Below are 25,770 nucleotides of genomic sequence, written 5' to 3'. Positions count from 1 at the left end.
GGGAAAAGATTGCAAGGGTTTGTGGGGAGGGGGGGGGGGGGGGAGGACGTGATCATCGGGAGGGGATTCCCATCGGCTACCACGGCGGGAGAGGTAGGATCAGTTATAGCAGGCAACAAGCTGTGATTGGACGATGTCGCCTGGGGGGTGAGATCTATCGTTAACAGGAGATGGCTGCAATTAGATCCTTCAGTAGAGGGAGGGGCCCCTCTTTCAAGGGGAGGGGAAGGGGGTACGGCGGGGGGGTTTGGATTGGTGGTAAGAGGGCTTGGGTCGGTGGTGGACAGATTGGGATCAGTGGTGGTAAGGCTTGGGTCGATGGTGGGAAGGTTCGGGTCGGTGGTGGGAGGGCTTGGTTCGGTGGTGGGAAGGTTTGGTTCAGTGGTGGGAAGGCTTGGGTCGGTGGTGGGAAGGCTTGGGTCGGTGGTGGGAAGGCTTGGGTCGGTGGTGGAAGGGTTTGGATCGGTGGTGGGAAGGTGTGGGGGTTGCTTATTGGGAAGGTGTGGGGGTGTGAAGGTTGTGGGGGAGGTTGTACTTGTGGAGAATTCTCTTTTCGGGGGCAGTCATGCTTAACATGCCCAAATTGTCCGCAGCCAAAACATTTTAGAACGTTGGTGGACACGTACACTGTATATTCGTTCTGTTGATGTTTTAATTTTATTATAAGGTTTAAATCCTTCTGGGAATTTTTTAAAATCATAAACACTTGCCGCCGGAATGAAACCACGTGCCTTAAGTCCTTGTTTCGTGACCCAAAGGGAATCATGGAGATACGAGACACGATGGTACCGTATCGGGACAATTCTTTAATTAGTACATCGTCGGATACAAATGGGGGGCAATTTGATATCACGACTTTTATCGCTGGGCTATCTAGTGGGGAAATCATTACAAATAAATCTGGATCGATTGTCAAACCCTGTTCGACAATTTGTGGGACACAATCCACGTCGGACAAAAAAATAACGATCCGCTTGTTCATCCGCGAAGCGGCAACAACCTTGTCAATCCCGACAACACGACCGATTGCGAGGACAACGTCCTCGACACTAACCTCACGTTCCGGAGGTACACAAAAGAACCCGTGCTTACGGGTCAGGCTCTGAAAGGCCGTAAATCGATATAGTGCAGCTGCCATGCTGGAACAGCTGCACTTACAACCCCTCCCCAACTCGGGGAGGGTGAATATATAATGCAATCTTCCCTACCCGAACTCCGGGAATGGGAAGCAATCAGACCTCTCCGATTTCCCTAACTTCGGAAAAGGGAGGCAACAAAACAAACTGAAGGAAAGATAAACGAAAGGAAAAAAAGGAAATAGAGGTTTAAGATGAAGGAGCAAACACCGATCGGGCGACGCCCAAAAACGGCGAACCCTTACCAGCGATCACCCTGTGCTCTCCGGCTCTCTCTCCCGTCTCAACGTATATGGGAATCACCAGGAAGACTCCACGAACAGGCACAAGGACACAGAGGGGGGAAAACGGGGGGGGGGGGGGATGGAGCAACAACACAGAGCACTCACAGGCCTCCACAAGCAGACGCCATGACAGTACAACCAGCATACAAACGGCCAGCAGGTGGCGACAGAGAGAGAGAGAGAGAGAGAGAAACAGAGACAGACAGACAGACAGACAGACATAGACAGACATAGACAGACATAGACATAGAGAGACATAGAGAGACAGAGAGGGACGAGCCTCGGCACAATTCCACTGCTGACCCCAACTCGCTCCCTCACCATAACCATAACCAAAACCGAAACCAAAGCCGAAACCCAAATGTTACACATAAGCATAACCCTAACCTCAGCAAAGAATATAGTGTGAAGCCAAAGGATTCACCATCATGTGCATTGCCCTATGTAGAGCATTGGTGCTGCCAAAGCTGTTACTGGGCTACAATCCTGGTTACAATACAATCATGTGAAACACCAGTATGGCAGTTTACAGCTGTGTCGAGATTCAAACCCAGGCTAGACGGCTTAGAGGTGAGTGTGAGTACCTCTAGCCATCCTACCAGCTCTCCGAGGATTACTCTTTCATAATAACGCGAGCTGAAGCTTTAACTCAAATGATATCACAAACCCCTGATCCTCTAACCATAGCCCTTAACCACATGTCTACAGTACATTGTGAATGCCTGCTTATCGAGTACGTATCAGCACCAGTATAGTGAGCACATTCATTTAGTACGTGATGTATTATAACGTCAGAGCCCTAGTTTCATGGCAAGGCGACTTCGCTGGGTTGTTTGACATTGACTGACGGGCCAAAATAATTGAATTCACATTGGCAAGGTAAATGCAACAAGACTTTACACACTCAGAAATTGAGCTGCTCTTATGATACAAAAGATAAAGTAGATTACAATGCAGTACGTGATTTACCGTCCACAAATTGTGTTTGTGCGCGTACCCATGTGTGCGAGTGTGAGCGCTTGCAAGTGTTATGTGTTCCTCTATGATCTCCGGGTCTCAGTACATTTCCGAACCCCGTGAGGAGCCACGGCAGAAAAATATGTTACTCTGTGTTAGAAATCAATAGTGAAACCACACCAAAGATTATAAATGAACAAATAATATATTGAAAATCACACAGGAATAACGATACAACAAATGGCCATTAAGAGTGCACTCTATATACCATCAATAAAGTCATATAACTCTGCGCTCCCAGCGAGTGAACAGGACACTCCTCAATGTCTCTATAACTTTTCCCAAGGCGAATGTGACTCGCTCCAGTGGTCACTATAACGATATCCAGTCGAAGCCCGAATCTCGCTCTCCAGTCGATATTCGAATCGCGTACAGTTGACAATGGTGATCGCCCCGCCGAAACTGTACACGGTGCCCTTCAGCGGGGCACCTTCACCGCTCACTCAGCGAACCGCAACGTAATTGTAGACGAAGCGTTCGCACACACACATCCTCGACAAACGGTAGGATGTTGGGGTGAAGATTATGCGAGGCAAAATCTTTGAAGGTGGCCGAAGCAGGGGGTTCAAAATGGCCGACGGCTCTTACTTGAGCCGATGCGACTAGGCGAGGATTCATCGAAATCTCAGCGCCCAAATCTGACTACGCAGATTTTCCACTCCAGCGATAATTCCTATCGCCGGATGTCCCTTCAAGGACCTCAAAATTCCCTCGCGATTTTCGGTAGACCAGCCTCGCTATGGAGCCTTGATGTCACGCGTCTTCTCCAACTTTGCTCACGCCGCCTCTCTCTCTTCACCTCCTCCTTCCGTTTCGGTTTCCTGTATCATTTTAAGTTAACCTTTTTAACTTTAGATAGCTGTTCCTGAATAGTAAACCTTTTGAGAATAATAATAGTACATAATATCAGAAATATGTCAAGTGGGTGAAAACCACAACAGCGGAAGTGACGAATCCATAACACTTCCCCCCCTCAAGAAAGAAAGTTTGAACACAGCGAAAACTTTCTTTGCATGCAAACTCTTGAAACAAACAAAAATAAACTCACAACCCAAATCACCAATTCCCGTGAGCAACAATTATCAACATCTCAAAAATAAAGCAACAAAATTTCACACAACCCACAGAGATTTCCAGAGTTAATTCACTCTGGACAAAGCATCAGCAACGACATTGTCCCTGCCCTTTACATGTTCAATTTCCCCGTTGAACCCCTGCAAAGCCAAACTCCATCTCAGCACCCTCTGATTTTTACTTTTAGTTTCTTTTGAATGAAGGTTAAGGGGCTGTGATCAAAATCCAAAGTCAAGCAAGTCTACAGCACTTTTCCCCGGGAGGCCGAGCTGAAAGCCAGGTTCCAAGGTGTTTGGGTGGTGAGGCCTGGAAGTATTCACTGCATGGACGCCTTTAGGAACGTGGAGTTCACGGTTAGTCCGTGCAGGAAAGTTCACTACATGGACGCCTTTGGGAACGTGGCGTTCATGGTTAATCCGGGTAGGAATCTTGGCTCGTCGGCTCCGCAGCATTCAGTTCTTTAACTTTTCCGAACTTTCATAATAATTACGGTGGGACCGCTTGTCACTGTAGTCACATGAATAGCGGTCTCCTTCTCGGCCACTACTCTGATAATCCTTCCTTCGGGAGCTGCCCTAACTCTGGGAGCCTCCATAATAATATCGATTGTGGCCACCACCAAAACTACTACTCCGTTGTCCTCTTCTGTAGCCCCCACGACACCTATCAAATGCCTTCCCTACTGTTATGGTCCGAACCTCCAACTCCTTGCTATTCAGATCCTTTTCTGCATCTCTGGCCTCCTTTGAGTGTTCAAACGTGACAAAGCCAAACCCTCGTGACTTTTGTGTCTCCCTGTCTTTTATCAGCAGCACTTCCAAAAGTGGTCCATATTTGCTGAAGGCAGACTCCAGACTTCTTCCTTGGTTTTGAAGTTCAGTCCCCTTACAAAGAGCTTGCCAATATTGCCTCCATCCCTGACTTGCGTGTGCTGACACTTAGTTTCAGGTTACTTCCTCCTATGCTTTTCAACCAACACCGGGTTATCAGAAACTTGACCACCGGCCAAATCATTACCGATAACAAAAGATACTCCCTCTACAGGAAGAGTGGCTTGTAAACCTACGGTGACCGGTCCTGACACCAAATCAGACTCCAAATGGATGACATGAAGTGGAGCTCGAACACAGCCACCAATCCCCTGTAAACGAACATGATCACCAGTTGCCGTCTCCTCTGACAATGGCAAAATGCCTTCAAGCATTAAAGATTGATGTGCTCCTGTGTCCCTCAATATCCTAACAGGTGTTGAGTTAGTCGAGTCTCCATCCAGTGAAACAAACCCCTCTGAAAGAAATGGTTGGTAACCCTTTTGAGGGCGATTTTTCACATTTGCCATTGCATTCGGAGTTGTACTAGTCGAACTCCGCTCCTGATTTTCCTTTCCCAGAGCATAACAGTAGGACATCAAGTGTCCCGCTTTATGGCAAAAAGCACAAGTAGGCCCGGAGGAGAACCTTGTGGTCTGCCTCGAGCCCCCCGGAGGATACGTCTGCCTTGGAACTGTTGTCTTTGGATTTCTAGAAGTCGTGGTATCAGAGTGGTCCTCATAGTCATCTCGAGGCCGCACCCATTAATTTTCGTTCTCCGCACCTGATGTACCATAGCTCTCCTGGCTAAGTCTAGGCGAGTAGTTCGGTTTGTGGAACCCCATCCTGTGTGTTAAGGCATAGTCCTCTGCCATGGTTGCTGCCTCATACAACTTTGGTACTTTCCTTTCCTCCAGATGTACTTTAATGTCCTCGTGGATACACTGTTGGAATTCCTCCACCAGGATCAATTGTCGTAATAGTTCGAAGTCTTTCCCAACCCCTTTTGAATCACACCACTTATCAAACATGGTTTCTTTCATTCTGGCAAAGTCCACTTGGGTCTCACTCTCCCTCTTCCTGGAGTTCCGGAATTTTTTCCGGTAAGCTTCAGGGACCAATTCATAGGCTTTGAGAATGGTTTTCTTCACTATCTCATAATCTGCACATTGCTCAATCGGTAAAGCCGAATAAATATCCTGAGCTTTACCCACCAGAACACTTTCCACTAACATGGTCCAGGACTCCTCCGGCCATTTTAGCATTCGAGCCACTTTCTCAAAGTGTAAAAAAAACTTGGCTACCTCCTTTTCATTGAAGAGTGGAACCAGCCTAACATGTCTGCCAACATCCAAGGTGTTCTGACTAGTTGTCGAACCCGTCGGCATGGATGGCACCTCTCCCCGTTCTCTCCTTAACTCCAGCTCCTTGACTTTAATTTCCTGCTGAAGCCCCATTTCACGGTCCTTTAACTCCCTTTCGGCTTTTCTCTCCTCTGCTTCAAGTTCCCTTGCCGCTCTCCTTTCCTCTGTTTTTTTCTCTTCTAACCTTTTCTGGAGTTCTCTTTCCTGTGCTTTTAACCTTTCCTGGCTCTGCAATTGCATCTCCGATTTTTGGAGCTCCACATTTTCTTGTTCTTCTGGTAACCAATCCAAGGCTCCCTCTCTCCCTGTTCCTAGTTCCACCATAGATTCTATCACCACTGTCTGCATCTCTGTTTTCTTCATTTTAGCTCGGACCTCCAAGCTAAAATGTTTGCCCAATATCAAGACTTCCGATTTTAGTAACGCTCGGAACTGTGCCTCACTAGGGGTCGCTGCAAACTTCTCTGTGTCAAACTCCATGGTGACTATCCGTTAGCACCTGTTAACCTTCACACACGAAATTTCCCAAAAAAAAAAACCAAAAAATTTTTTTGTTTGTTTTTGGAAAAATTTGGGAATGTTGGAAAAGGTTCCAAATTTGGGAATTCTGGGAATGTTAGGGAATTCTTTCCCGGACTAAATTTAGGGAATTTTATATCCTGGACGCAGACCCAATTTCGAGCCCATGAGTCAATTGGACGAGCCCCCAATTTCTGTTACGTGTTCCTCTACGATCTCCTGGTCTCGGTACACCTCCGAACCCCGAGAGGAGCCATGGCAGAAAAATATGTTACTCTGTGTTAGGAAATCAATAGTGAAACCACACCAATGATTATAAATGAACAAATAATATATTGAAAATCACACAGGAATAACGGTACAACAAATGGCCATTAAGAGTGCTCTATATACCATCAATAAAGTCATATAACTCACTGTGCTCCCAGCGAGTGAACAGGACACTCCTCAATGTCTCTATAACTTTTCCCAAGGTGAATGTGACTCGCTCCAGCGGTCGCTAGAACGATATCCAGTCGAAGCCCGAATCTCGCTCTCCAGTTGATATTCGAATCGCGTACAGTTGACAATGGTGATCGCCCCGCCGAAACTGTACAATGGCGCCCTTCAGAGGGGCACCTTCACCACTCACTCAGCGAACCGCAACGTAATTGGAGACGAAGCGGTCGCACAGACACATCCCTGACAAACGGTAGGATGTTGGGGTGAAGATGACGCGAGGCAAAACCTTTGTAGGTGGCCGAAGCGCAGGGTTCAAAATGTCCGACGGCTCTTACTTGAGCCGATGTGACTAGGCGAGGATTCGTCAAAATCTCAGCGCCCAAATCTGACTACGCAGATTTTCCACTCTAGCGATAATTCCTATCGCTGGATGTCCCTTCAAGGACCTCAAAATTCCCTCGCGACTTTCGGTAGACCAGCCTCGCTATGCAGCCTTGACGTCACGCGTCTTCTCCAACTTTGCTCGCGCCACCTCTCTCTCTTCACCTCCTCCTTCCGGTTCGGTTTCCTGTATCATTTTAAGTTAACCTTTTTAACTTTAGATAGCTGTTCCTGAATAATAAACCTTTTGAGAATAATAAATAGTACATAATATCAGAAATATGTGAAGTGGGTGAAAACCACAACAGCGGAAGTGACAAATCCGTAACACAAGACAAAAAGTTTTTTCACTAAAAATGACGACATATTACTTTTTGTCCAATGGCGTCGACAATGTGGCATGGAGGAAACTGCAGGATAATTACTCTGCGCTCACGAAGCGAAAAGCGGGGTTAAGCAATTGGGTCGAGTATGTGCATACGTGCGTATGCACGTATGTGTCTGCATTTTTAAAATTCATTTTCTCGGCATCCGTTGGTCTGATTGGCGCAAAAATTTCACCATAGTATGTACCTAATCATGTAGATTTTTAGTGATAATTATCATGTCACAGGTCACGTGTTAGGGTGCTATCTTGGAAAACTGGAAAAAAAATTGGACCTCTTTATGTCTGAAACCACTCCATGGAAAAAAATGGAATCGTGGCTCATTGTAAAGAACTCCACATGGGGAATGTGTTGTTAATGATGACGTCATTGGTGCCTTCAATATGATGTCATAATTCGACAAGTAAAAGGCTTCGTCCGATCAGTTTGAAATTTATTGAGCGTGATCTACGCAACAATTTCATTGGAGAATGGACATTTATGACGTCATTGGTCACGCGGTTTGCCAGCCATATTGGATGAAAGAAAAACAAACCTTGAAGCAATCAGAAGAGTTGGCTCGCACCAAGTTGACTGTGTGGGATAAGTAAGTATTCGAAGAATACCATCAAGTACCTTCATGTATTTTGCAAAAAAAAAACCTTTTCTTTTGTACCTATGCTTGGCTGTGTGTGAATGTTAGTTTTCTATTGACTGAATCACAAAGTCAACCAGGTAATAGTCAGGGGCTCTTCTTCATATTAAGCATATAAGTTGTAAATGCACTTACAAACTCTTAGTTGCTCTCATCAGAAAGCATCATAAATGACATTTCCATCTCAATCCAATCCCACCACATACAAGAAAATATAAGGAAACTAAAGGAGTCCATTTTTTTTTCAATACAAAGTCGAGGCTCGTGTAAGAGCTAAATTTGGCCCATCATGGCTTTGCGTTATCCGCACCACATAAACCTAACCCATCAATTTACCTCTCTCCGCTAGCCATGTTTTTAAATTGAGTTTCTCTAAGTAAAACATCAATGTACCTTTTATAGTTCATTCTGATTTTCAATTTAATCTCCCTGTAGGGAATTCATCAAGGATCCGCACACACAATGACCTACCCTTTTTGAGATGCAGTGTGATTGATCTGTGACGTCTATAACGTAAATTTAAATGGAACAGCTGGCATTATAGCCCACCCAAAGGATGGAATGCTCCACGATGCATTTCTTCTGGAAGTGTACTGACAAGGCAAGTTCAAATGCATTCAATGGCATGGAGGAACAAAATCCAGGAGGAGCAAAATTCATGACCAGGCAGGTGAGAGGCAAGCATGATAACAAATAAGCCGTCGTGTCATTCCTCATCCTGCAACACCCAAACCTCCATTTCAGGTGTTCCATACATTTGTTACAAGGCTCGAAATTGCTTACCTTCCGAGATGTGATGGGATTGAGCTGATTTAATATTGTCGTGCGGCCGCCTCTGATAAAAATCAGGCGGTCACGGAAGCCGATCGCAAAGGCCTTAGGCCTTGAAGCGAAACTCAATGGCGGATTCCAAAAACAAAAGCAACACCAAAGTGTGCGGGATGGGGGGTGACGGGGCGGAGCAAGAGCCCTGCAGTCTTACCTGTTCTCGGGGTGTCTCCAATGCTGCTGCAAATTAAATAAATCACATGGGAAACTGCATTCAAGTATATACAGCAAAATAATACAAGGATTTTTTACCGGTTCCGAGAACAAAGAAATGCCGCGCTATGAGTATGATGCTCTAAACCCCCGATATGGAGTACTCCCACTCGACAGACTTATTAAACAAACCACAGGGCAGATGACAAAATGAACAAAGAGGGTGTGTGTGTGTGTGGTGCGTTCTTAGCTTTGCTCGCTCGGGAGCGTGGCGTGGAGATAGTGCAGGCCACGGACAGCTCGGCCCTGACACCTGGGCCGAAGGGGTCTCCCCGACGCGACTCACTCGCCGGCCCCGGTCCTCTCGCACCGCAACTCTCAATCGCTCGCCCTGTCAGAAGGACCACGGTTTCTGGGGCTGTCGTCTCTGCTTGGTGCTTTGGAGATCGTGAGTGGTTGGCGATGGTACGCACGAGGCCACGAATGCAGCCACAAATGGGGCGAACCTCGGCACAACAGCCACCCACGCAAGCACGTGATGTGATCGCAGGGAAGATGGAAGGAACAAGGGGAAAATGTCCAGTGCACTCTATCACAACTGAATTCTCTCAGCTCTCCCAAATGGCGTCTGCTCTGCCTCGTGTCCAACTCCGAACTCTTCTTCTTCTCCTTGTGTCGTCACTTTACTCACGTCCCCCGTCCCGCCCTCTCGTGACGTCCATTGGTCCGCCCTCCCCCATGACGTCAAAAGATCCGCCCCCTTTTCATCGGGTCTCGGCAGGGCGTGTCTCAGCCTGCCCGTTTTGGTGGGTGTTGTTTCATTGATGTGAAAGAGAAGGGAATTAATTAATGTGGGTGCGCTAGGGGCATGAATTCCTACTGTCTAGGTGTGGTCCGAAAAGGGACATTGGATTGACCTCAGGGGTGGGAAAACACAAAAAGTTACCCTTATCGCCCTGACTACTTAGCACTTCTTGTCCCCATACAGGAAATGCATACGCAATTATCCCGGCATACGCCTACACATACTAACTTAAAGGTACATAGTGGGTTCTCGCTATCGCGACATCCCGGAGCATTCGATCTACACAGATCTATCTGGCTCTAGACATTACTCTACCCCTCCCGATATAACACAACCCCCCCCCCCCCCTTTCCCCCCCCCCCCGGAACCATAGCTCCTGCTAGGTTCACTGCAGGCACTATCATTCCAGTCTTAACACTTACTGTCACATACTTAATTAACCTATGAAATAAATCAGGAGGGCTGTGGGAAGTTAGCCGGTCTTCCTACCTATTCTCCTTAACATGATAATCCCCTTAACAACCATGCAAGTATGTACAATGATTTTATTCGTTGTTCCTGCGGAGGGAGGAAACAAACAACACTCAAAATCTAACTTAACCACAAACTTATCCTCATTCAAAAATTCCGAACTCTAATAAACATTTGTACATACCCCGGTCTACAGACCGTGTCACCCGGTGGATACCACAAGACACAACCTTACCTGCGGGGCCATCCCAATGTACCCCTAAATTTCCACGGACCCTGTCCAGGTGTTACAGGTGAGTGACATGGCTCGGTGGATTTCGCCCTCATTCCTGCAACACAAACCCCTTATCCACTCATTCTCATTCCAAAACGCATCAAAGCATTTCACAAGTCAACAAAGCACTTTTTTCACCCCCCTGCAGGACCATGGCATTGATGTCATATACATGTGTGTGCATTTATTAACTAGGCAGCGGGGAGGTGCCGCACAACAAGATGGTGGGGGTGCTTCAGGCTGTGGTGCCTGCAGTCCCAAAGCAAGTCAACCGACTTACAAGTTCATTGCCCCCCCCCCCCCACCCCCTTTACCTCCTGGCCCGGTGACAGCCCAACAGCCCTTTCCGCCGTTACCCCGCTGGTGAGGGTCTCCAATGAACACAATGCTCCGTTGCCTCCTGCTTCCGCGCAGCTACACGGGTCACTGGGGGTCTCCTTTACCCCACGGCGCCCAACCAGACCCTCCACCGACGAGCTCCAATTTCCAGATACCAATGGCTGCCAGGGGTAATTGCCGCAGAGGGGGGGGGGGGGGGGGGCGCAGGCATCGCTCCTCAGAGCCTGATCTGTACCTGCGGACACACACACCTTCCCCACCCACAAGATCCCAAAACACATTTTCCTCCCCCGCAGCCATTCAAATTTCCAGCACAATTCTAGAGAAGATGGTTCAAAAGGTTTTACAAAAAGTTTCCATGGCCTGCTACATGTGAAATCCCCCAGTTCACATTTAACCAATACAATTCCAAAACACATTTTGCAATAATCACCACACATCCATATTTCAATTTCCAAACTCACGACCACATAGAAACACATAACCACTACACAAAAACATACGCCACCCACACGACCCTGTGGCACACATTCCATCCCCTTCACCGGCCATGTCATCACTCTCACCCGCATCCAAACTCCAAATTACATGTCCCCAATTTGCATAGCAAGTCCTGAAGCCTGGGACAGTAACCATCAAGGCCTTACACCTACCTTGATGTGCAGGTAATTAAGGTTGATCAGGTCCAAAAGTGCCATCCACCCTTCACAATCCCAAAATTTATCATTGGGCCTACCAAATTTCTCTTTTGTCCCCACTATACTGGCAGGCATGTGGATCCGCATCCAACGGTGATTATCACTACACAACTACATGTGGCTACGACAGCTCCGCACCTCTACCGTGGAAGGGTCATCGGGACAAGGTGAGCAGTCAAAACGCCAACATGGCCCATGAGTGTCCTTAAGGGTGCGACCCACAATCCATCCTTCGGCCCCCCTGCGAGAAACACAGCTGCACCAGCCCCAGCTGGCCAATGTGGTGAGCACCTGCTGCCAACAACACTACCGGCCCACGCAACCTCCGCCCTGGGGGGCACAGTCGCAGTGCGTGGCATCCCAACAGCCACGTCCCCTGAACCCTCCACATCATCCCCCATTCCGACCACATGCAGCCCCCAGTGCCCACCCACACTTGACCACACCAATGTCCAGTCAACAGCCATGCTCCACCAGGAGATCCACCCAGAAGACATGGTCCACACACCTCGGACACGCACAGCACCACGTTGACCCCCAGACCCCCAACTCCATCGCCATGATCCCGCATCCCAAATATTGGCGCAGTCGCCCCCGCAACCAGTTGAAAGCTGTGTCCTGCTACCCTGTCAATTTTATCACAGCCTCCAACACTTTGGTCTACACACCTGGATCAATAATGGTGTCACAACTGTCAGTGACCACCATGACATTTCAAAATTCACCCTTAAATTTGCATCTAACCCTCAGATTACCCATGCCAAACATTTTTCACATTTTATTAAACTCCCCAAAAAAGATGCTTTGCCTTACACATGCCAGCCGAGCATGGCCCATATGCTCGGCACGTTACAAGTTCCCGATCACATTAACCCCATGGCTCTCTTCCCAAACAGAGAGTCCATAAATCATAACGGAACATCTGTGGAAGGTCACTCTCACACCATCACGTTCCACAGATGCCCCAATGGTTGTCCAGCAGGCTATGATCCATCCCTGTCCATTTCGGTTCGACCCGCGTCCATAGACCAGCACGGATTGGCAGATCACCACATGCCGGCTGTCCCAGAATCTCAGGAGGAGGGTGTCAGGCCGCATGCCCGGGTGGTCACCACATAAGGCCCATGTTGGCCGTCCGCGGTGCCACCACCAAGTGCGACCCCCATCACCTCCCCCTCGTGGTCCTCAATAAATGCCATCCCAGGCTTGAGAAACCACTTCGGACCCCCTGGAGGTCTTAACCTCGACCAGGGTCCAGTGACCCTGTCGGCCCGAGCCACACGCTCGGGTGGCGCCCTGACGGACAAGGGATGCCACACTCCACCAGACGCCCCATGGGGCCCCGGTCGTACCACCACACCCATGGCTGGAGCCCACGTCCAAATCCCACCAGCACAGCCCCCCAGCTGGCAGGCATACCCAAATTTTGAAAGGGACAAATTTTGCCCGAGGCCATCCCCCATGACCTCCCCCTGTCTGAATCCCGCAGCCCGGGGACCAACTCCCCTCCAAGGCTGTGCCAAATCAAATTCCCATTTAAATGTAAATTTTTTTTTTTTTTTTTTTACCACCTGTGCCAAACCGCAGCTACAGGTAACAACCCCGACCACAGGTTGTTCTGCCCCTCCCTGCAGCTGCTCCAAATTCCCTACGGGGACCAAATCATCGGAGGCTCGATCTCCCGATCCTTCTATGTCCAAATCCAGCCCGGAGCCAACACACTCCCCCAACTGGTTCTTCAATTTTGGAGCCTCCGTTGCCAAATCATAGTGTATGGTGAGGGTCCCCGCGGTCACCACAACCTCCTCCTCGGACCGACTCACCCCATTCCCCAAACTCCTTTGGGCCTGATGAAACTCCACCTCCATGGGACTGTCCCAGGTCCCCAGCCGCTGAATCACATCATCCTCATCATCATCATCATCCCCCATCAATTCCGGCTCGCACAGGTCTTGATCAATAAATACATGGTCCGGCTCCATCACACGGACCTCCAATAATGTTACCCCCTCTCGCTCTGCACCACCGCCCTGGTGCTGCACCACTCCAAATTCATCCCCCTGGTGAGGTGTTGTGACATCCACCCGGTCCCGACAAACCTCCAGGCCAGCATGTGGGAAACATCCTCCATTTACCTCTATACATGCAGTCTCCCCATCTACCTGTGGGCACTCCACACTCACCTGTACGCATTCCCCATTTCCTTCCATTGCCATTCCCGGTGCATGAGCCTCGTGCACATCTGCATGGGCCGAACTCTCCTCCATTCCCAATTTGGCTTCCCCCCGTTCCGATTCAATTTCTGCCACCCTTGGCTTCTCCTGGGCCCCAACGGCACCACTCGTTCATCCTTCCCTCAACTCACTCGTCCCGGCATCCATTTTGTTAATCATTCGCTTCAAGTCTCCCCTCAATTCCCCTTTCATCCCCTTCATGTCTCCCTTCAATTCATTTTTCATTTCCCGTATTTCTGCACTGGTTCGCTCACTTTGCTCCCTCTGAGCCCTCATTTCCCTAAAGAATCGATCCCACATCTGGTCGGGTATCTGGGCCGTCCCTATGGCGGGGGAAGTTCCACCACTACTCTCTACCCCCACTACCTCCGACTCACTCCTTATGCTTCCCACATCTTCCATCCTTCCTTCCTCCATATTGCGTACCTCTTCCATCCGTGAAGAAGAGCTAGCTTCCCCGCGCGGCTTTTAACAGGAATAAAATTAAATTTAATGATGCGCCGTCAGCGTCCCATAAGCGCAATCGACTATACAATTTATCGCCTCGGACTACGAAAAATTTTCGTCCAAATGGCGGGTGCGATGTACGCCCGACCATGTCTATGTCTCACTGCGGACAAAAAAATTTGTCCGACCGGCCCAGATCCTCACACGTGACACCAGTTGTCGTGCGGCCGCCTCTGATAAAAATCAGACGGTCACGGAAGCCGATCGCGAAGGCCTTAGCTCTCGAGGCGAAACTCAAAAGCGGACGCCAAAAAAAAAAGCTACACCAAAGTGCGCGGGATGGAGGAGGGGGGGGGGGGCTCGAGACCTGCAGTCTTACCTGTTCTTGGGGCGTCTCCAATGCTGCTGCAAATTAAATAAATCACACGGGAAACTGCGTTCAAGTATATACAGCAAAATAATACAAGGATTTATTACCGGTTCAGAGAAAAAGAAATGCCGCGCTATGATTATGATGCTCTAAACCCCCTATATGGAGTACTCCCACTCGACAGACTTATTAAACAAACCACAGGGAAGACGACGAAATTGGCAACGAGGGTGTGTGTGTGTGGTGCGTTCTTAGCTTTGCTCGCTCGGGAGCGTGGCGTGGAGATAGTGCAGGCCTCGGACAGCTAGGCCCTGACATGTGGGCGGGAGGGGTCTCCCCGACGCGACTCGCTCGCCGGCCCCGGTCCTCTCGCACCGCAACTCTCAAACGCTCGCTCTGTCCGAAGGACCACGGTTTCTGGGGCTGTCGTCTCTGCTCGGTGCTTTGTAGATCGTGAGTGGTTGGCGATGGTACGCACGAGGCCACGAATGTGGCCACCAACGGGGCGAACCTCGGCACAACATCCGCCCACGCAAGCACGTGATCCGATCTCAGGGAAAATGGAGGGAACAAAGGCAGGAAGGAACGAGAGGGAAAAATGTCCAGTGCACTCTATCACGACTGAATTCTCTCAGCTCTCCAAAATGGCGTCTGCTCTGCCTCGTGTCCAACTCCGAACTCTTCTTCTTCTCCTTGTGTCGTCACTTCCCTCACGTCCCCCGTCCCGCCCTCTCGTGACGTCCATTGGTCCGTCCTCGCCAATGACGTCAAAATATCCGCCCCCTTTTCATCGGGTCTCTGCAGGGCGTGTCTCAGCCTGCCCGTTTTGGTGGGTGTTGTTTCAATGATGTGAAAGGGAAAGGAATTAATTAATGTGGGTGCGCTCGGGGCATGAATTCCTACTGTTTAGGTGCGGTACCAAAAGGGACATTGGATTGACCACAGGGGTGGGAAAACACACAAAGTTACCCTTATCGCCCTGACTACTTAGCACTTCCTGTCCCCGTACAGGAAATACATATGCAATTATCCCGGCATACGCCTACACATACTAACTTAACGGTACATATTGGGTTCTAGCTATCGTGACATCCCGGAGCATTCGACCTACACAGATCTATCTGGCTCTAGATATTCCTCTACCCCTCCCGACATAACAATATGATAAGTCATAGGATATGGTTTGTAAATCAATCAAGTCAGAATGTTGGTTTCACATGTTCAAGCTCACCAGATTGAGGCTGTCTATAATTTAGGTTTTCATTATCCATCATATCAATGCGGAACTGTGTAAGGATGGAGTCAGTACGGTATAAATAAGGTAAACGCTCATATTGGTGAGATTTATCTCACCATAAAAGATTTGGTCCTAAAGGTCCTCAATTTGGTATTAAGAATGTTTTTTTTGTTTTAATAGTTGGTCGAGGCTGGTATAAGAGCACATGGAACGTATTATAAAGGGAGTGGGAGACAAGAGGGGGAGAGAGAGGGCAGCACAACAACAATAGAGAATAGGGACATCGGGAGATCTGTGGAAGAGAGAGGGCTTGGGCAGGATACAGGTGATAAACAAGATGGACACTACAAGGACTTTCAGGAAAGAAAACAGAATTTTAATGAGGTGGATTTGGGGTGTATTAACGAGGGTAGAAAAGATCAAGGTTTTGGATGGGGGAATATAAGAGATGGTGGTGAGCAGTTGTTTTGAAGACCTGGAGGGAGGAGTGGAATTGAAGAGAGTGAGGGAGTTTGCTCCAGAGGAGGGAGTAAAGAGGAATGAAAGAGTGAAGGTGAATATAGAGTCTTGATTTTGGCAATTTCACCAGAAGAAGGTTGCTGGCAGATCTTGTGTGTCCTGCACGAATATTTGGGGGACAGAGCAGGGGGAGCTAGGCCGGAGAGGAATCTGTAGAAGACAGAAAGACCACCAACCTGCCTGCTGTGAGAGAGTGAAAGGCCCTCAGAATCAGCTACATTGTGGGAGATTCCAATGATTCTGAAAGCTTTGGTTTCAACAGCGTGAAGCCGAGCTATGTGCGAGGCAGGAGCACCAGCCCAGAGGGGAGAGCAGTACTCCATCAAACTGAGGACGAAAGCTTTGTATGTGGTGAAAAGCTCAGTATTTCTGCAGAAGGACATCACACGATGGAGGATGCCCAGACGATGTTGGATGTTGTGCCGAGGATGTGCCAGAGGATGTTTTGCAGTTAGACATTTAATTTCGACCCAAAAGGCATTCTGACGGCGTTCACGATGGCCTACCTCCTACGGCGTTCAAAATGGTCCCTCTCCATCTGAAGGTGTTCACGATGGCCCACCTCCAGCCGAAGGTGTTCACAGAGCTAACGCTGGGCTATTTGCATAGTCCCTGAAATTTGATACAGTGTGTCTTAACATGTTTTTGGCCTTTTGTGAACCGTGTCTCTTTTTAACTTCTGACATTTACTTATAAATTAACTTATAATTATTGAAGCTTCACACTTTCACACATAATCACTGCCAAATCACAAATTCATGTCACAAGTTAAAGTCGTAAACACCAGATTGCTTCCTTCAAGATGTTTTCCAAACTGTCCCTGGAGGCATTCATTAGTTTTCAATTCTCTAACTGATTTGAGGACAATGGAGAAATGAGCAAAGCTGCCAGAATGAGCACAAAATCACAAGTAATAAATCCTAACACCTACCCACGTAAATTCTTTTCAAAGCAATTCACAAGATTGATGCGTTAAAATGCTGAATAATTTAATCTGCTGCCCTTTCAAAAGTCCTATTCCCACATTAAACATCTGAGGATTTTTTACAATGAACCCCAAAGTATAGTATGAGGGAAGGCGTCCTGAAGAAATTTCACTTTGTTTGGTTTCGCCATTGTTCTGAAAAGGTCTCACAACATAAGGATTGTGAGTATAATTAAATTGCTGAACCTGGACTTGTATGAAAGCCCATGACCACGAGTTTCATGAGATGAAACTGCCATTTAATTTTTCATCGGAAGGAGGAATAACGGGACAGTTTGATGACAAGAATAAAGCTATTGTCATTTTTCGGAGTGTCCCTCTCCAGAGTGTCTGCGTTTGGAAAGTTAAAATCTGGTAACCCTCGACTTGTGAGGCTTTTTTTTAATCAACGAATTTATTAAATTTAACGTACTAGCAATGGTACTCGCCCTACGGGCGGGGCTTCAATTGGGAGGCCCAAATGAAAAGGCAAAATATCAGAAATTGAAGGCTTTTTTTTTTTTAAACGATTTATATAAACATCCGTTAAATCATATCACACGCAAATCATCAAAATCTAAACAGTATTTGTCGAATTTCAATAAAAGCCACATCGCTGTTCATATCGGTAAATATTATTCCATCGTGTTTGGAAAAACTGGAAAATTGGAAATTGGAAAAATTGGGGAAAAAATTGGAAAAACAATGTAGCCTATTTTACTCGAGGAGGTCCCAGGATTACCCACCCAAAATATCGTTGCGATCGGTTCAGCCATTTTTGCGGTACCTGGGAACAGACAGACAGACAGACAGACAAACAGACAGACATTTGGTGAATTATAGTAGGATAAATATTCGGTTACGGACAATTTTGACATATAGAAATGAAAAGCACATGCCAACTACATGCTGGGGGTGTGGGACGAGGGGGAATGGCAAGGAGGGAGGGAGGGGGAGTACACGTAGGGGGGGGGGCAGGAGGACAGGGATGGGGAAGAGTAGGTTCTAGTCACCTACCCAACCCATCCACAATGTTTTGAAATATCACAAGCTACATATTGTCACCTGTGAGGCTCACAGTATACCTCAGCGCCAGGACCTTTCATCCAGGGAGAATGTCCAAATGGTCTTTTATTGCACTGCATTCAATAATTCTTCCAACTCTACCGTGAGCCAGGAACATTCAAAATTGGACCGAAATGTATGGCACACGCACAAGAAAAGCACATGCCTCAAACATGTCTTCTTACATTTTAAAGAATTTATTTACTGAACAGTACAGAGAAGACGGTAGATGCTATTATACAAGATGGCAGATGCAAGATGCTATTATAAATGGTATGAATGAAGCAAATTAAAAGACACAAAGAGGTAGATGGAACACTCAAAATTGTATTCAAGGAAGAGAAATAAAGCTCAAAACCTAACCAACTCTAAGTGCAACAGAACATACCTTTACAACGAGTTTAGAATGCAGCAGGGACTTCCCTTTGTCTACGATATGCAGGGTGGACGTAGGTCTCAATGCAGCCCGCTTTGGAAACCAGGTGCGAGACAAGAGCGAGTGACAACGTCAGTCCAAAGATGAAGTAAAACTGTTATGACCAGTGCCAGAGACGAGTAGCACTCAAAATGCAGTAAGCTAAACAGAGCACGATGAAGTTAATTAGGCACGAGGAAGGCCAGTGATGATCAGACCCTCCACCAGGCCTCGTGGCCCATTTTGTCCTTTTCAAATGAGGCCTCCTGGTCTGCCCTCCGTCTTCACTCCAGGCCCTTCTTGTTCCTTCTCCAAGCGAGGTAGCTCCTTCCCCTCTCCAAAGGCAGGGTGATACCAGCCTGGGTCAAACCCAAGCCTCTTTAGAGGATACCACAGTCTCAATGCCCTGCACTACAAGCTCCTTCTTGAGCCACTAGCTCGTCTTCCTCTTCCTCCTGTCTATGTTTTCCCCCTTTCGCTTGGTGGAGTTTTTCTCTGTGCAGTCCCTCCCATGGGGCGGCCCCAATAAAAACAAGCACACCGTGAGAATAGCTTTGGAATACACGTATTCTACCGGTCCCAATGAATGCTCTCGTTCCAAGGACTCAGAAATATTGAGCCATATAGAGTAGGACAAAATGTTTTTTTGTTTTTTTTGTATACTGAATCGAGGCTCGTGAAAGAGCTGACATTTATTTCACAAACAAATCAACCAGACAAACAAAATATATAAAAAGAGGGAGCGGAAGTCAAGAGAAGGGGAAGCACACAAACACTTGAGGGCACACAACATTTAAGAGCAGGGAGATGTGTGGGAGGGAGAGGGCTTGGGGGGAGGGCGGTGGCAGAAGTATCAAACACAAGGACACCAAGGACTTCCAGGACTTCCAGGACAGAAGTTGGTATTTCAAAAAAGTGGAATTGGGGTGAAATTAGCGGGGATAGAAAAGATCAAGGTTTTGGATGGGGGAAGATAAGAGATGGTGGTGAACAGCTGTTTTAAAGACCTGGAGGGTGGAGTGGGATTGAAGAGAGTGAGGGAGTTTGTTCCAGAGGCGGGAGAAAAGAGGAATGAAGGAGTGAAGGTGAGCAGAGAGTCTTGATTTTGGCAGTTTAACCATAAGAGGGTTGCAGGCAGACCTTGTGCGACCTCTAAGAATATTTGGGGGACAGAGCCCAGAGAGAGCTGGGGGGGCAAGGCCAGAGAGGAGTCGGTAGAAGACGGAAAGACCACCAACCTGGTAGGTATGCGAAACTACAAAATAAGATGCAGTTTTTAAACATTTCCACCATTTTTGGCTCTGTTAAGTGGCAAAGACTCAAGTGAGATATTGTGACAGTGTGTGTAGCTGGTAATGAAAAGGAAGGGGCATAACTCTTGTTACCAATGCAAAGATCAGTCTGAAACTGGAATGTGACCTGGATTAATAATGGTATATACAGTACTAAGTGTCAGACAGACGGACAGACACATGTTAAGGATACCTTTAGTCCCCTTCAGGGAAAGCTGTAGGGGACCAATACTTAAGTCTAATTGACATGTTGTGAAATAGTTCTTGAAAATACTTGAACAGAGTAACACTTTTAAAAAGACTTACACTTTTTAATATTATCCCATAACAAATTTTTTAAATGATGAAATGCCCAAAAGTCTAACTTGTTCTGTAATTTTGTCATAATAAAGCCATGTACCAAGTATCAGTTTAATATGTCAAAGGATAAAGGGGGAAAAGTCTGGAAAAATGACCCATGTTAAACTACAAATTGATATAGTGCAGAAGCGGTCTCATTGTCTTTTTTTAAGCATTAAGAAAAAGAAGAAAACGCAATAAGAACCCAGATATGGAGTTAACAACCTATGACGCATACACACAGACACACAGACACACACACAAACACAAACACACACACAAACACACACACGCACACACACACACACACACGAAGATGGATCCTTTGAGTCATATGAGGGCTCCATTGCACCTTCTGAAATCTGTATATGGAGATATAACAACCAACGAGACACACACACACACACACACACACACACACACACACACACACACACACACACACACACACACAATAACTCAATATCACTGTGAAACACTCCTCTGGTGATTATAACAATTTATTTTCACATGATAAATTAAACACATTAAATCAACAATATAAACACATGCGCGACACTGATAAGGCAAATACTATAGATTTTAAACTTCACCGCCGAGAACCAAACAATCGTAAAATAATAATAATAACATTATTAAACATTTAAAAATCTTATTTATTATAACGTCAGAACGGCACTCAGTAGAGAGCATACCTCCACCTGGTTGGCCATATCAATCAATGGTGAAGAATCACTTAAAGAATTCTACTAGCTGGATCCGGATCCGGATCTTCACCAAAATTGAATCGATTAGTCCTTGTCACACACACAACCTGTCCAACAAGTTTCGACCAAATCCGTCCATAACTTTTTGAGATATCCTGCTATGTATAGATTTTGACACTATCTCCCAATGGTGAAGAATTACTTTAAAAATTCTAATAGCCGGATCCGAATCGGGATCTTCACCAACATCTAATCATTTCGTCCTCGTCACATACGCTACATCTCTGCCAAATTTCGTCCGAATCCGTCCACAACGTTTTGAGATATTTCGTTCACAAACAAACAAACAAATGAAAAATCACTCAGAGCGACACTTGGCAAAGAGAACAAAGTAGAATGGCACTCAGTAGAGCATCCGTTTGACCTCAAAAATAATTTGTGGTTGAATATAATGACCTGATATGCAAATCGTCTTCAAAGTTTGAGTTAATCGGATCAAAATTGACAATTTTAGAAATTTGGCCTATGTTGACCTTTTGGCCTATGTTGACCTCAAAAATAGTTGGTGGTTGGTTTCAGTAAGTTCATATGCAAATCCTATTCAGTTTTCAAGTCAATCAGATGAAAATTTAGGATTTTAGAAATGTGAAATTGTTGACCTTTGGCCTATGTTGACCTTTTGGCCGATACTGATCTCAAAAATAGTTTGTGATTGAATTCAGTTTGCTGATTTGAAAATCATATTCAAATTCCAAGTTAATCGGATGAAAATTGAGGATTTTAGAAATTTGAGAAAACTGGTTGACCTTTGGCCGATGTTGACCTCAAAATAGTTGGAGGTTGAATTCAGTTTGCTCCAGTTTTCGATACCACTGAGTCGGTGTGTTCCATTACCGAGCAGCTTGGAGAGCGCTCCCCAAGTGATTTAAGCACCAAGCTAGCACCCGTCTCCATGGAAACTGTTGGTTAGGCATGACTAGAGTCCCTGTATAAAGAGAGTTGCGCCATGCGCTGACCCGAGATTTCTGGTCACGTGATTTCGTGGCGCCATTTTGTGTCTAACTTCACCGTGCGTGAACGTCAGCTTGGTACGGTAATGTTGTTTATTGCCAAACAAAATGACTGGTTGTTCTGCTTTTGGTTGTTCAAACCAATCTGGGAAATACAAGATGTATAGATTTCCAAGTGATAAAGTCAGAACGGAGTAGTGATGGTGTCTCACTTGTGAGGAGTGAACGGAGTAGTGATGAGTTTCACTTGTGAGGAGTGAACGGAGTAGTGATGAGTCTCACTTGTGAGGAATGAACGGAGCAGTGATGAGTCACTTGTGAGGAGTGAACGGAGTAGTGATGGTGTCTCACTTGTGAGGAGTGAACAGAGTAGTGATGAGTCTCACTTGTGAGGAGTGAACGGAGTAGTGATGAGTCTCACTTGTGAGGAGTGAACGGAGTGGTGATGAGTTTCACTTGTGAGGAGTGAACGTAGTGGGATGAAGTGTTGGTCTGGTCAGAGTGTTGTATTACGGGCAGAGTTTTCTTACGGTCTGAATGTATGAATCATGTTCTGTACTGAATGTATGAACCAAGTTTTGTGCTGAATGTTTACTGTGTTGGCCTCATCGTGTTCCTGGTGAAATTAAACAAGTTATGGTGAATACGACGTCTTATCTGTGCTTTTCCATATCTGTTCGACTAGACGAACCGTGCACACTGCAGGTATTTTTAAAAGTTTTTTCTCTGTTTAATTACGGCTTGGCGCAGTCGAAAATTAAGTGTTAATTAAGTCGCCAGCTATGAAACATATTAATCGATCAGGCAATATCCATCAGAGTTCTGGGCAAGGGTGTAGTAATAAATGAACGTTTCAATCTTACTAGATGCCGATGACGTTTTCCTTATGTCAGAGACAGAAGCTGACTTGCAGCTTGTTAAATCATTACAATGGAAATTGAATATAAATGTCGATAAAACTAAAGTTGTACACTATAGAAATATGGCAATACCACGTACAGAATTTGTTTTAAGTGTGTTAGACTATATGTCGGCTGGAAGTCCTACACCGGAATTGCTCTCGGCACCCTTTAAAAAATATTGGATATGCCCACACTCCTTTCTAAAAGTTATTAAAATTCAGAGAACGACAGCATTGGTTTGTCTTACTTATAATGTTAGCTCTTATATGCATGTTGGCTTGTAATATGCATTGCCATACCACTTTTAATATCACCACACAGCTCTTTTTCACGGCAATAGCTGAGTTTTTGACAAAACAAATATCACCTGTATGTAATAATAAGACTAAATATGTGTAGTAATTTTTTTTTTAGCAGGTTTAGAATATATCACCCCATATCGCGAATGTACATGTATATCTAATCCGCCACACTTAGACACAAAATGGCGTCCAAATTTGAGTTGACACAACTCTCTATATACAGGGACTCCAGGCATGACTGGCTTGGCAAGCTGATTACTCCCGCCAGGGAGTAATGCATTCGATCGTGTCCGTGTGTGTGTGTGTGTGTGTGTGTGTGTGTTCGTGTGTTTGTGAACAAGATATCTGGAAACGTTCTGAACGGATTTGGATGAAAGTTGGTGGGATGGTTGCACTTGGGATAAGGAAGAATTGATTAGTTTTTGGTGAAGCTCAGGCAATTATTCTGGATCCAGGAAGTTTTTTGGGGAATTTTTTTTTCTGTTTTCCTTTAAAAACCAGTCTCTCTGCAATAATTGGACCGATTGAGAGCAAATTTTTACCATAGGAGGGACTCCGTCTGCAGAATATTTTAATGGTAATTATGACGACACAGGTCACGTGGTTCGGCCGCCATATTGTTTTGAGTGAAAAACACTAAAATCCAATTTTTTCCAAAACGCCTGAACAGATTGAGGCCAACCTTTGCAGGCAGAATCACATACCCATGACGAACAAAAAAGTCAAGTAGCATGGCATCATGCATCACATTGTTTCAGAGTTATGATGTTTTTAAGCACAAACATTTGAAACCTAGCTCCTCCCTCATTTGTGATCTAATCGAGGGGAAACTTCAAAAATCTGTTCAGCATATCAGTCTACTAAAATGCCCTTCTGGAATTTGTGATAGGTCACGTGGTTTGGCAGATATCGTTAATTAAACGCAAATAATAAAAACATTTATATCTCTTGAACCACTTCATTGATCGACGTGAAACTTCATACTGTGTGAGAAGTCATGAAGAGTAACAAGTGTGCAGAATTTGAAGATGATTGGATGTACGGTCTGGAAGCTGGAAGTTGTTATGGCGTGAAGAAGAAAAGCCTTCGACTGTGGACGATAAATTATAATTAATAATTATAATTATTAATTATTTATCATGTGTACAGACTTGCAGGCATCGTTGAACACAATGTCCCAGGTTAATTTGAACCGCAAATAAAATTATAATTCCAGATTTGTCAATAAAAAATAAAAAAAACCACCTTTAGAGGCCATTCTTCCCCGCAAGCGGGGGTTGGCCTTTTTCGGGAACTGTGGTTGTTGTTGTTTTTCGGTCCCCTTTTTGAAGCAATGTTTTACGGCCGGATGCCCTTCCTGACGCCAACCCTTTTTGCCGCCTTTAACGACAAGCAGGGAATTACCAGTGATTTGTCAATGGCTGAGGTATATTAACAAAGGAATAAAACAGATTTGGCAAAATTCGAACTTTTAAAAAAAAGATCGCATATTCACCCAGTGTTGTAAAAAGATGAAGAAGAAGAAACCTCGCCTGCGCTTCCCAGACCAAATAATAATTCTGGCTCTGCGATTTTCAGGTTTATTTATCTATATATCTACTTATCAGGGCGGTGTCTGTTGTCACTGAACTACTCCCTGAAACTTTTGTTTCCATGGTTGTGAAGTGTTTTTAATAACGTGGTGGTGGTTTTGAATCACGTGGTGGTGAGGTATTTTGAATTATGTGGTGGTGAGGTGTAAAATGACGTGGTGGTGAAGTGTTTTTAAATCATGTGGCTGTGAGGTGTTTTTAATCAACATTGTAATATGAAAATTGTTTTCATATTTGTTGTAAATGTAGTTTAAACTCGTGGTTATGCGTTAGAGCGGTGTATTTTTTTTAGCAGCGTCGTCTTCAATGTTCATTTTTTCCTTCTAACAAAGACATATTCTGTCATTTTAAAACCACCAAAGTTTGTATTAGGTTTCCCCGTTTCATAAAATGTATCGTTTGATACGTATAATTCTCTAAAACTGTTTATTTATTTATTATTATTTACCTCAGAAGAGATCTCAACATTTACCTAAGCGATTGTCAATCGCGGTGTCAGTATTTGATGAACTTATAAAGACTTAGGTGACTTATAAGTGTGACCAGCATGTGCACGGGATTCTTCCCAGAAGAATGAGTGGTCGCATTAGCTTGTACGACCTAAAATGAGGGAGTTTTGTTTTGGCGTTTGGGCCAGTTTTACATGTTGTATCCCTAAGGAATGAAACGAATGTTTTTTCCTGGCTTACAATTTTATTTGAAGTCACACATGCCTCAAAATACACTCACTTATATGGAATTGAACGCTGAATCCGAAAATGT

The 25,770-nt window shown here is 45.8% G+C and overlaps 1 protein-coding gene across 1 annotated transcript in view; it reads right to left on the bottom strand.

Annotated features, from left to right (window-relative positions):
• LOC144891491 (uncharacterized) overlaps window positions 1-25,770 on the bottom strand; it is a 111,406-nt gene that overhangs the window by 28,105 nt on the left and 57,531 nt on the right. Inside the window, exon 3 of the mRNA XM_078775113.1 lies at window positions 15,896-15,950. Coding sequence (XP_078631239.1) covers window positions 15,896-15,950 — 55 coding nt within the window. The remainder of the gene's footprint in view (window positions 1-15,895; window positions 15,951-25,770) is intronic.

This window comes from Myxine glutinosa, chromosome 4, assembly GCF_964187855.1.
Source record: "Myxine glutinosa chromosome 4, kmMyxGlut1.1, whole genome shotgun sequence".
In the NCBI taxonomy this organism is placed as follows: domain Eukaryota; kingdom Metazoa; phylum Chordata; class Myxini; order Myxiniformes; family Myxinidae; genus Myxine; species Myxine glutinosa.
Note: the sequence above shows the minus strand (reverse complement) of the source record. Positions and strands in the feature narration are given on the sequence as shown.